The sequence below is a fragment of the Rousettus aegyptiacus genome, unplaced genomic scaffold, assembly GCF_014176215.1.
Source record: "Rousettus aegyptiacus isolate mRouAeg1 unplaced genomic scaffold, mRouAeg1.p scaffold_m13_p_17, whole genome shotgun sequence".
Taxonomy (NCBI): domain Eukaryota; kingdom Metazoa; phylum Chordata; class Mammalia; order Chiroptera; family Pteropodidae; genus Rousettus; species Rousettus aegyptiacus.
Window position 1 is genome coordinate 13,917,078 of NW_023416292.1, and position 12,281 is coordinate 13,929,358.

Here is a 12,281-nt window from a genome sequence, read left to right on the forward strand (position 1 = left end):
AATTTATAGTGGAGTTCCCAAATTGCAGAATTAAGAGTCCTAAACAAGAGGCAGTGAAACTTAACTCCTAATTTGGGCATGCATATTTTGGTTTGGAAGCAAAATGATCTATGGAAAAGCAGACCCATGGTCTCTGCGTTCTGTCCTCAGCCATTAGTATGACTTAATAACACAGTCATAAAAGAAGATATAGGTATAACAGAGGTAAGGTATGTGCTTCCACCTTACCAAAAGTTTCCAGAAGAAAAAGAAATTTGCAGCCATTGAAATGTGAACGTTGAAAAGTACTTGAAATTAGTTACAGAAACTGTGAAATTTAAGCCATGCTTATGCAGTGAAGTATGAAGTTCACATTACAGAAAATTTCAGGAGAACATTACGAGCTGGTATAGTAGAAAAAATAAAGCACATATGTCCTTTCAAACTAAGAGATTAGAATGTTGTTTTCCAACCCCTGTGAGCCTGGTTTTGGTAAGTCAGTGACCAAGCTCGAGGCTTAGTAACCCGTACTTGAAATAAGATGAACGTTGGCGCATGGACATGGGTCGTCTCTGACCTTGTGCAGATTTCCACGGACACGCCACTTGTGCGGTTCCAGCCTCTGGCTTTCTCTCTTCCTGTAGTGTTTTTCTGCCTTGCAGCAAGGTGAGTTGCAATCATTTTTTTATGACAATGATGTTGATGAGATGATGAAAGTGATCATGATGACAATGACAATGGCCTTCCTAAAGAGAAAGGAGGGAAATTGAAAGATGCTTTTGGACAGTACCATATAAAATCCCACAGCCACTGAGAAGTTTATAGTGTGGCTCTCTGGATGCCATCTCTGACCAAACTTTTACTTCCTCCATGAACCGTTCTTTTCCCCTAAAACTTTAAAACTCCATTGACATGTCATTCTATACTGTTTAAATCTGCATAGCCCAGCATAGCAGCCACTAACCACGCGAAGCTATGGAGCAGTTGTGATGTGGCTTGTCTGAACTGAGAGGTGCTGTTAAATGTAAAATACATGCGAGAGTTTGAATACTTAGTATGAAATAAGAGATCTAAAATATTTCATTTATAATTTTCATATTAATATCATGTTGAAATAACAGGTTGGATATATTAAACATTAAATATATCTCACTTAAATTAATTTCACCCTTTTAAGATTTTTTAATGCTGCTATTTGAAAATTTGAAATTACATATGTGACATTTTTTATCTCTGTGGAACAGAGATAGTCTACATAGTTCTCTAATGTCTGCTGTGTGCCTTCAACTAAATTGTAAGCTCTTTGAGGACATGAACTATATCGTATACTTTTTACATGCCCTGTGGCACTCAGTAGAATTCACAGCAGTTACTAAATGCATATTTCCTGAATTCCTGAAGACCTTCTCGTTCATTCTGGAATTTCATGCCAGACAAGTGGCAGCAGCTGTGTGTGAAGCCCCTCCGGAGTGTGGGGTGGCAGATGGGGGAGGCAGATCTGGGGGCGAGGGGGCTTTGGCTGTGGAGCAATGACCTCCAAAGCCTCCTAGGGTCAAGCCAAGTTTTCCTCATGAAACAGCTTTCCAGGTGTCCACTCGGTATCCACAGACACAGGAGCCGCCTGCCAGTTCTGCTAATCATTCACCCCCCTTGGCTTCCTTCTCGGCTACTCGTGGGCAGTGTCTGGTTTGGGATGCGTGATCCCTATCTTCAAAGTTAAGATCAGGATGTTCATGTTTCAATGAACAACATGTAGCGTTGGTGCCTGGCCAAGGCGGGGGTCTGAGCATCCCACAGGGGACCGTAGTTGGCTACCTGTCTTCATCCATGCCGCTTTCAACCTGGCCCTGCTCTTGGATCAGTGCTGCTGTTCTCTCCCCTCCCCTGGCTGCCAGGGACAACTGGGAGATGAGTGTGGGAGCAGAGTCAGCTCTGCTGCCCCCACCTCACCTGGACCACAGCCTTGAAGTGCTAGAGGCAACATTAAGGGAGACCAAATGCAGCCCCTCTGGAGGCCTGCAGGCCACTACTCTCTGGCTCAGCACTGCTGGATCCTGTGCTTCTCCCAGAGCAAATTTTAGAACCAAAGAGAATCCCTGGGGTTCTCTTCTCTCTGGCACAAAATCTGTCACTTTGAATCTCCTTCCTCTTAGCATTGAGCTCTACCGTGCTCTCCAAGTGTTTTAGAAATACACCGAAAGAGAAATACAGACAGGAGATAAAGATGCTCACTTTCGTGCAACAATATTCATGCCCTTTTATTTTCACCATAATAGAAAGTTGAACGCTCAACTGTTTTCAGATAAGGGGTATGCAGTCCAGCAAATCAGGGGAAAATGTAAATAGAATCCAGATTTCCAACTTCCACTCAATGCATTTGCCACCTGCTCACGCTGCCTTCCTCAACTGTGTTTCCATACCTCAATGGCGACAGTGGTCGCCTCCACATTGTGGGATTACGGGTGATTTGTAATGTTCTTTTTGCTTATACATTTTGCTTGATTTTTCTACAATGACTACATTAATTGAAAACACCTAGAACTAAAATTTAAAATAAGCAATACAAATTCCTTCAGGATGCCATAATTAAGCTTTGTTGTTTCAACTTCGTACTCAAATCCCTTGCCCCACCAAATCTCTCAATAGCAAGACACACTCTGAATTGTTGCCATCCTCAAGGACAGAGAGAGATTTATTTTTTCCAGAAATAAGTGGGCTTGAAAAAAGAGCTTGTATCTGAATGGGAGCGAGGGCTCAGAGGCAGTGCCGTCCCCTGGGTGTGAATCCTCCTCTCCACTAGGGGCGCTGTCGGCACGCTGGCCCTGCCTCCCTGCCCAAGGGCGTTGCCTGTGCTGTGAGGGCAGACGATTTTGCAAAAGACTATGGCGTTAGCACAGCTCATGTTGAGTAGAACTGCTCCTCCCTCAGCGCTCTCAGAAAAACTCCTCTTCCACGTACCTCCTGTAAGACACCCAGAACGATGTGTGGGCCCAGGGCATGCCTCACGTTCCTTGCACTTTGTTTCCCATCATCCTCTGCCTTATGATGGGTGGCTGTCACCCCTTCTACCTAAGACTCTGTCTTCCAAGGGACATTAGACACTAGTAGATAAATGCAGCCGATGGGTAATTCACATTAAAACACAAATGGCCCAAACCAGCTCCTGGAGTCACTCCTCTCAACAGTATCTGCATTTTAAGGATCATATCTTAATCCCTTGTATCAGTTAGGGATGGATCATGGGAGCAGAGTTATACGGAATATGGATATTACACCTTATAGATTTGTAGTGAAGAAGCCTAGGGAAGGCTGTTTTGGGCCTGAGGTCATTTCAGATCAGTCTGTTGGCAGGCAGGCAGAAGTATATGACATTAAGGTAGGGAAGAGCAAGGACCAGCTGAAACCTCTGAGGACCAAAGAGAGCTCATGTCTGCCTCTCACCACCTCATACTTCAGTGGCAGGTGACCTGCAAAAGAAGTTTGTCCCTTCACAAGAAGAGCAGCTAAGAGAGCTGTAGGCCTGGTGGCTGCCGGCCCTGCCCAGGTGAGCCGGCAGATCAGTAACAGAATACGTGAGCTACAGCGGCGCCTGGCACCTACACCTGCTGAGTGTGCTGAGGTTGCGCCTCACTCCACCTTCAGATTCTCAGGTAAATTTCTCATGCGGCCAATTCAGCCTGGAGCCATATAAGGAAGGGAATTCTGGGAAGCATGACTCGAGCTCGGGTTTACATACTAAAAAACCGCCACTGTCCCTAAAATCATATCAAAAGGTAGCTTTCGGATGCGTTTACTGGCCAGGAGAGGTGTTGAAGTGGGGGTAGGGGGTGGGGCAAGGACGTGAAGAGGTAAGGGGAGAAGGCGAAGGGAGCTTTCTTGGTTATCTTCACAACATGTCTATAAAACAGAAAAGCCAAATAGACAATATGTGTGTATTACATGGTTACATATCCAAATGTTTGTAAATATATGTGTCCAGAATGAAAGCTTTACAATTGGACCTAGGTTATGTCTGAGAGGTACTGGAGGGTACTTGAGGGTTTGTGAGTGCCCAGGCTTCCCCTGGAGATCATGGCAACCCCTGCCCCCGTCCCATGCCCCTCTCTCCTTCTCTGAGTGCTGGGCAGTACAAGGGGAAGGAAGCCTCGGGATCAAGTGAAAAGTATGACCGGAAGCACCTCAAGGGCCATTGAGGGGTGGCCCCTAGAAGCACATTCATCGGTTTCTTCTTTGACAGGAGCCAGTTCCCAATGTACCACAATGGAATGGAACAGTGAGACTTTACACCATCCCAGGTGTAGGCTTGATTCGAGAGACATTTCCTCTTTGTGGGGGAGCAGTGGGTGGGGTAAGATGATAAAAGTTGGTGGAAGGCAAATCTTTCTAAAGCCCAGACCTTGAGGTGGCCCCAGAAGGTGTGGACGTGCCCCAGTTTTGCTGTTGTCTCCATCGTTAGGCAGCTCTGTAGTTCAATGGGAACCTTTATCGGCCATGTGTACCCAGGGCTCTTTCTACTCTCGTATGGACTGTATCAGGCAATAGTGGTCTCCAAAGCTGTGATAGTCAATGAAAACCTCTTGGATCCTTCATGCTCTCCCAAAAATAAGGGAAGATGGGCCAGGCTTTGGGAAATATCCTACAGAGGTTTATTGAAGATGGTGACTGGCTCCACGTTGATAGCTTATGAGATCAGCTGCATTAAAGGAGGGTTGAGACTGATGAACAAGGAGCTGCCTCCAAGATTTATGCACCCCAAAGAGTGGCAGCACCTCACCATGTTCATCCTCCTCACCCTCAGCGGCTGCGTAGATGTCACGAGCAAGAACTTGCTGCCCCGGCGGTGTGTGCTCCTAGAAAAAGGGACTCTGGTCCTGGCTTTCTACGTGCTCCTGATGCTGCTGCTGTCACATGTTCAGGGTTCGGCAGGCATCGAGCTGCAGATTCACTCTCTGCTCATCCTGGTGGTGTTCCTGCTCATGCTGGTGTTGACCATAGAGCTCTGGGCTCCCGACACATTTCACCTCTCACTGATTGAGAACTTTCTGTTTCTGATGATGGGCTCCTGGCTGGTGCAGGCAGGCTTTATTCTCTACAGACCAGTCACCGGCTACCCGTGGCAGGACGATGACATCAGCGACATCATGTTTATCACCACCTTCTTCTGCTGGCACGTGATGATCAACGCTTTGTGCCTGTTGGGAATCTACAGCGTCTCTTCCATTTGGCATCGTTGGTATAGACCTGGCTTGAAGCTGACAAGGTTCAAAGAAAATCCATATTACACGCACACTGAAGGACCCGTCTACAAATTGCTGCCAGAAGTGGAAGAGTCAGAGAAAGGTGACCAGGCTCTTCTCCTTTCAGAGAGCTCACTCTCAGACAGAGCCTAAGATGCCTGGCGCATGGTCCACCCCTTCTTCCTCTCTGTAGGTCCTCTCAGACACGTGCATTGTGCCATCTTTGGTTTCCAGTAAAGGTAATGGCCATGAAGGAGAACAGTTGGTCCATCTGCTGGTCCATCTCCCATCCCTGAGCTTCTGATCGCTGAGGACAGAGGAGAGGGGGCCTGAGAAAGGGACACTGAGGCTTAGCGTGGCAGGGGAAGAGGCAGCGGAATAGCTAAGTGTGCGAGGGAAGCCATGGGGGGTAGAGACTGCGATCCGGGGGAGGCCTGTGAAGGGAGGGGAGCAGAGTCCACCAGCCATGCTGTCACCAGCTGCTTCTCTAGGCACAAATGTTTGCCTTTTACCTGAAGGAATAATGACCTCTCTCGCAATTCAAAACTAGAATCATGCAAGTCTCATGCTGATAAAGGAAATTGGGTGCTTCTGTTTGCTCACCAAAGTGGTGCCACCATGTGGAAGTAGCGTAAACAGAATTTATCTCTGATTTATACAGGTTGAAATGATGCTCTTTCTCCTCCCCCAACTTTTAAGGATCGGCTCAGTTTCAAATTCAAAATAATAAAGCGAGACTTTCTTAGTGCTTTAATACGGTAACACGTGTCAAATGTGCAAAACTGAAATTGTGACTGGAATCCCAATGTTCAAGACTTCCCCCAGCTTCGTACTTCATTACTCCCCTCCCCCCCCCAGGCTTTGGCACGTGCCACTTACTAGATCCTACCCATGAGTCTGCGTACATTTCACTTCCTTGTATCTCACAGGAAGACGTCCCAAATCACATTTTATCATGTTATTTGGTACCTAGCATAAAACCCACCTCTACCCCCACCCCACCAAGCACCCCCAAGGCAGCCTCGTCCAAGAATTCTTACTGACGCCTTTCTTCTAGAACAATGAGGCACTTAAACTAAACCCATCTTGCTAATTTGCTCATACAGCTGACACACTTCGCTCTGTTCTGCTTCTGAAATCATGTCCCTTGCGGAGGCCCTACCTCGCCTCCTAAAGGGGAAGGACTTCGCCTCAGCTCCTAAAGGGGAAGGACTTCGCCATACCCACGTGACATGATTTCCTACGTATGTGCCAACTATGCAGCGTAGGTGATGCTTAATAAAGACTCATTTGCTTCCACAATCTCCACCTACCCCTACTGCTTCTAAATATGTTGCTGGACAGGTCCAAGGTTCTGTGAAACTGAAAGACGCCAACCATCCCGAAGCCAAAGTCATGTTAGTCATGGGCCACCGCTCCCTTTCTCATTCTTGGGATAACAAAATCTACTACTCTGTTTCTGAACTGCTTACTCTGCTAACTGTTTCTTAATCCTCACGAGCATTTCTAAAGGAACCTCCAGGAAACTGAGACTCAGCAGGTTGATTTGCCTAAGGCTTACAGCTCTGACAGGCAAGATCGGAATTCAAGTGCAGGTGTTCTGACTCAAGCCAGTGACGATGTCCTTTGGGTCACAGTGATTTTTCTAATGGCAATGGAGAAGGGAGTGATCCTCGAAATGAAATTATTAAAAAGAGAGAAAAGGAAAAACACGGGTCGGCCAGAAGTCTCGACCAAAGCAAGCAGCACAGTGTAAATACTCTAGATCCCCCTAAAGTGTGTCCTAGTCACACTTTCTGCCCACTACCCAGCCCTCCCCCCAGACTCCCTTGCGAGTGAGAGTTTGGCAGACTCTCAACTTCTGGCTGGGTCTTAAATTTCTGGGCTCAGATCCGAGTGAGGGCTGAGGAGAATACTTGTTTGTGACGAAGTTTTCTGACCCTTGCCATTTCCTCCTAACTCTTGAGTCCTAAACACTTTTCAACTCCCTTTCTTGGGTGACTTCCTTTCTCTTCCCCTCTCCTGCGTCCTGATGGAAGACAGAAAAGTACAGACGGGGCTAGCCATCCGCTTGTGTTATCACAGGCCTAATTTCATAATGATAAGCCTCTGGTAATCAACTGGCGCCCCTTACGTAACACCTCTTAAATAGCCAGCACAAGTAACAAACTTGCATGTTAGTAGTTCATTCACTATATTGGAGATAGCACAAAGAGGCCCTCCCTTTGAAGGCCGGTCAAGAAACAGCTTCCCACTTTTACTTGAGAGAATTACGTGATTCTCGAAGAACGCCACCAGAGGGCGCTACGTCTACACCACCCGTAGCCAAGCCTCGAGCTCTCCCAACGGTAAACAACTCTCTCAAGAACCGGTTTAAAGGTGGGGGGAGGGGAAAGGAGGTCAGGAAAAATACAGAAGCAGAATAAGTATTGCCCAAGCATCCAGAAAACATACCCCGGGGCTGTTTGTTTCCCGTTATAATTTGGCATGTGAACGTGAAATACACAGATTAAAATCAGCTAATGGGATGGGAGTGAGAGAGAAAGGCTGTGGACCCAGCGGAGGGTATCTTTGGGAAAAGTACGAACTGAAGGACACACACCGATCCAAGCACTTTTTTGAGCGCAATGCTAAATCTCCTAAACTTTTTCGTAAGTATCAACAATGTTCCCCTCAATCTGGAGAACAAAGCTAGATCCATACATACATTGAGAAGAAGGAACAAAATTTATGAAAGTCCCAGATTCACAAAACAATGAAACTACAGGCAGATTATTAAATATGCAAAAAATGATCTCCAAAGATTCCTTTAAACAGAACCTGCCATGCAGCATTTTTGTTTCTGGTAACCTGGTTGCTCACAAAGAATATACTGAATGTCCACTCTATGTAAGGCTACAACACAGGGTTCAGAGATAAACTGGTCGATCCCTGCACTCAGTATTTTCCTCAGTGGGTACCGTAGGGATCTCAGGGTTTTCGAGGTGGTGGCCCAGGAAAGCCTCATCCACAGCCTGACACTAAGGAAGGGAAAGAAAATAAGGCTGTCACCGGAGTTACACCTTAGAAGCTCACTAGGTTGTGAAACAGCTACACTGAGGCGACTTCAGCAAGCTCCGACAAGTTATCTGACCCTCGGTTTCCTCGTCTTTGAGATAGATAGAATGGTGAGAAAATCTACTTCTAGAAGTGTATGGCTTTAATTTTCTCCTAGGACTTATTATTTTCCCATGTTGTTAGCGAAGATGAACTTAATTCTTCCCTACTCCTCAAGCAGTTTCTGATCGGAGACAAGATTTTGGGCAGGGCTCAAATAGAACCAAATTTTCAGCCATAACATGCAATTTGGGAAATGGAATATTCCTTGTATTCGAATGATTTCGAGGGGACTGCAACAAAATTTAAATCGGGCTAATGAAACACAGCTGAGACTTGAAAGTCTAATTTCCTGAGTTTAAGAATATCAAACAATTAGAAAGCATATAAAGAACAATTTCTGTGTTCAGTGTTAGGCACTGAATTGAGGTAAAACCTGCTCTTTTCTCTTTAATTGTGTAGTGAAATTTGAAAGCTTGGCCAAACTGCAGCTTCTTCTCTAAACCTGGTATAAGAGTAATGATATTAACTTTAAGGCTGTTTCTTTCCTTCTTTTACTTTTATTTTGTTTTTAAGATTATACAATGGTCTATTCTTTTGAAAAGAACTGGTGTTGATTTATTTAAAAATAAAAATAGTTTACAATTTGGGTTTGGGTTTCCAGGGTGTTTCTCAAGCCTGGTTCTCAGCTACGTCTCTTTAGCTCAATTAAAGGGTTTTGTTGAACACCTACTGAAATCATTCGGATATAACATGCAGTTTCCCAAACTGCATGTTATAGCTGAAGGTTTGGGTCTTTTTGAGCCCAACCCCAAATCTTGTCTCGAAGGAGTGCAAGGCAACCACAAAGGCCCTGGGAATGCACCTCATATGGCCAGGTTAAGGGCTTCCAACCTGCAGAATGAGAATGGGTCCTTCGAAAAAGAGAGAAATCCAGAGATAAACTCAAAGTGAAGCCCACCCCAAACAAGGCCTTTATTTTAGGCAACAGAACAACAATGAAGAAATGCTTTTAGTCCCTGGCCATTTCCTAGCTTTGGAACAAAATCTTTACCTGTAATATTGCTCCCCCACCCCACCCACCCCTTGGGCACAGCTACTCTACCCTAAGAGAGAAAACCTGACTTCAAAGTATCTGTAATAGAATCCCTGATGGCTTAGATCAGAGTGTACCAAGAGATAGAAGAGTTCATGGGTTCAAGCATTGTAATGCTCTTTTCATGGAGGGGGTGGGGAATGGGGGTGGGTGGCAATTTAGGGAAGAAAGGGAAGGAGAACAAAGGGCAGCAGACACAGCAAAGTCAAACTGGATGAAACAGGCTGTTCAACTTTTAACTTCTCCAAAAGTACAGACTGGGTTTCTGGGGGCGAATCAGTTAGTTACAGGATTTTTTTTTTTTTCCCTGCTTTTTTATTTCCCTTATATAATTTTAAGCTTCTCTGATCAAGTCCTTGGCCTCTTCTGGGCCCTATTTCTATTGGTTTAAGTAAGTGTAGGACAAGGCCTCTTGTTTCCTCCTGCAAGACTCCGTAGTCATGTATGACGTTGTTAACTCTCACAAAGTATGTCTCGGTCACATGAACGGATCAAAGCAAATCCATTTCCATTCCTGGAAAAGCAGCTTAAAGCACACGTTCTCTTGATGGTGCCACTGTCATTTCGGTGTGGTCAACAAACATCACTAACTGAACATTTACCCTGGATGCCACTGGGAGATGCGAGATGAAGAAGCTGCCCAAAGAGGATAAGATACCTAGCAAGGGAAGCAGGCAACTCACAGGGCGAACTATGACACCGGAAGCTTAAAAAACTGCTCTTGCGTCTACTGTACCATTTCTTTTATGTTTGCCACGCCCCCCCCCCCCCAGGTGCTGGAGGCAATGAGTGCAATAGGAGGCTCTGGTTTATGCTTAGGCAGTTTGGCATCTGGAAATCACCAACATTTTAAACAAGAACATCACCCGTCCCCTCCTCCAGTCCCCCTCCTCAACCTCTGAACCTCAAGACTTCACAGAAAGAAATGGAATACAGGCCACCCCGTTACCAGGTCTAAGCCCTGTTACCAGGCCTGAGCCCACTGTCATAAAACTAACTGTGAAGCATTACACTGAGTTAAAAAGTTGTACATAACTGGTTGTTAAGGGGAAAGAAAGAATCCAATCTCTTCAGATTATTTTAGCCTGTAATAATCGTATTACTGTTTTCTAGACATTAACTATGTTCCAGGTATCATCCTCACCTCATTTGTATATGCTGTCGCAATTAATCCCCGCAATATTTTGTAGGCAAGAAAACTGAGGTTTCAGGTGGCTAAGTAACTAAGCCAAGACAAAGCTGAAAAGAGGTAAAGCCCAGATTTGAAACCCAGCTTTTAACAACCAATCATCACAGTCCAACATGTAGCACCGAAACGAAATGTGGAATCCCTTACACTTGCAAGGTGCCTTATCCAGTGCAGAATGTCACCTATCTGAAACATACCAAAAGCCCACTTGAGATGAACGCTGCATCTGTCATTTTAAAGCACTAGAGTGTTAGACACACTCGTAATGGGATGTTGACCAAAGAAGCCAAGTATGTGTATGTGGCCACAGGCAACATTTCTTTTCCATATTTGTGGTACACAAAATAACCAGAGGAACAAACTCCCACCCTTCCTCTTCCAAATGCACTGGAAGCATGACTTCCTGGTCTTCAAATAGAAAAATCTCAAAGTCTCAAATATGAGGGCCCCTGAAAGATGCAATAAAGGCTAGACACCATCAGGTGGATTTCAGGAAATGAAAATAGAATTATCGAACTGGTATAATAATGAAAATGTTTTGTGTGCATGTATATATACATACACACATATAATTATTGTACATCTGTTGACAAGCATGCATTTCAAGATTATGTTCGCTTACACATTTCACAACCAACACAGCAAGGCTGAAAAGAGGAAAGGGTACTGATTCTCATTTTCCAGATTAAAAGAAGGCATAATAAATTACGTGAGAAGCAAAGCTGGGGAGATTTAAGGAATTCTAAATTAAATGTACCCTGGGCTGCCAACGGAACACGCAAAGACCTCCTTTTCCTTTCAGTTGCACTTGGGGAAGTTTGCACACAGAATTTCAAGTCTCCTGCGGGACTCTAAAGGTCCTCCTCTCTTGAAGACCTTTATTTGTAGACGAGAAAAATTGGGGCCCACAGAGGCTGAGAGATTTGTCGAAAGTGTGGCAGAGTGGGAATCAGACAGGTCTTCTGACTTTGTTCACACCACCCTCAGGACCCTTTCTACGGATGACACTATAAACACATCACATTAATTATGAATGTGAGGTCGCAGACTTAGACGTCTGGTCACTTCCCGAAAAGCACCGTAAGCGCTCTTCCAGGCCTACCCGGGAAGCCCCCCACCCCACCCACCCGTCTGCGCTGCCCCCCTCGCGGACCCGCGGCCCGCCAGCGCCCAGGCCGGCCCAGGGCTTCCCGGCCCCTGCGCCCCGCGCCCCTCTCAACTTGACACGAACGCGCAGGAGGGAGTCGGGGACAGGGGTTCACCAACAAGAAAAGGAAAATTTATGTTGCCGTGGGTCAGAATTTCCTCAGGGAGCTCTGGGGTCTGCAAGTAGGGCCTCCTAAAAAAGAATTTTGGCAAAACGATCCAACCTGAAGGCCGCAGGGGCGGGGGCCGAGGGCGGTTTGTTGGGAGCTTCCAGAGCCGGGTGGGGGCTGCGGGGACGCCCCGCGGTAGCGAGAGGCAGCCCGGGCAGGCGGGGTCTTTCCCGGCAGGAGCTCGGCCCTTCGCACGCAGGGGGCTCTCCCCCCCACCCCGCCCCCGGCGCCCCCTCCCCGCGCCCCGCGCCCCTCCCCCACAGCCCGGCCCTTTCCCTTTCTTTCTTTCCCGGCCCGCTCGCCCCCTCCCCGGCGGCGCCCGCTCGGCGGCTCGCCCAATGGCCTCGGTGCCCGGACGCGCATCAGCC

The 12,281-nt window shown here is 46.5% G+C and overlaps 2 protein-coding genes across 2 annotated transcripts in view; one reads left to right on the forward strand and one right to left on the reverse strand.

Annotated features, from left to right (window-relative positions):
• RGSL1 (regulator of G protein signaling like 1) overlaps positions 1-12,119 on the reverse strand; it is a 92,313-nt gene extending 80,194 nt beyond the window's left edge. The window contains exons 1-2 of the mRNA XM_036234536.1: positions 11,968-12,119; positions 557-725 (exon numbers count right to left, since the gene is read on the reverse strand). The gene's annotated coding sequence lies outside the window, so the exon portion shown is untranslated. The remainder of the gene's footprint in view (positions 1-556; positions 726-11,967) is intronic.
• Positions 4,452-5,369, forward strand: LOC107512304 (transmembrane epididymal protein 1A). The gene has a single exon (XM_016147708.2). The coding sequence runs from the start codon at positions 4,452-4,454 to the stop codon at positions 5,367-5,369; it is 918 nt and encodes a 305-aa protein (XP_016003194.2).
• Positions 12,120-12,281: the final 162 nt, after the last annotated feature.

Coding starts and splice junctions, on each gene's coding strand:
- LOC107512304 (XM_016147708.2), top strand. CDS start 4,452: ATGGGAACCTTTATCGGCCATGTGTACCCAGGGCTCTTTCTACTCTCG.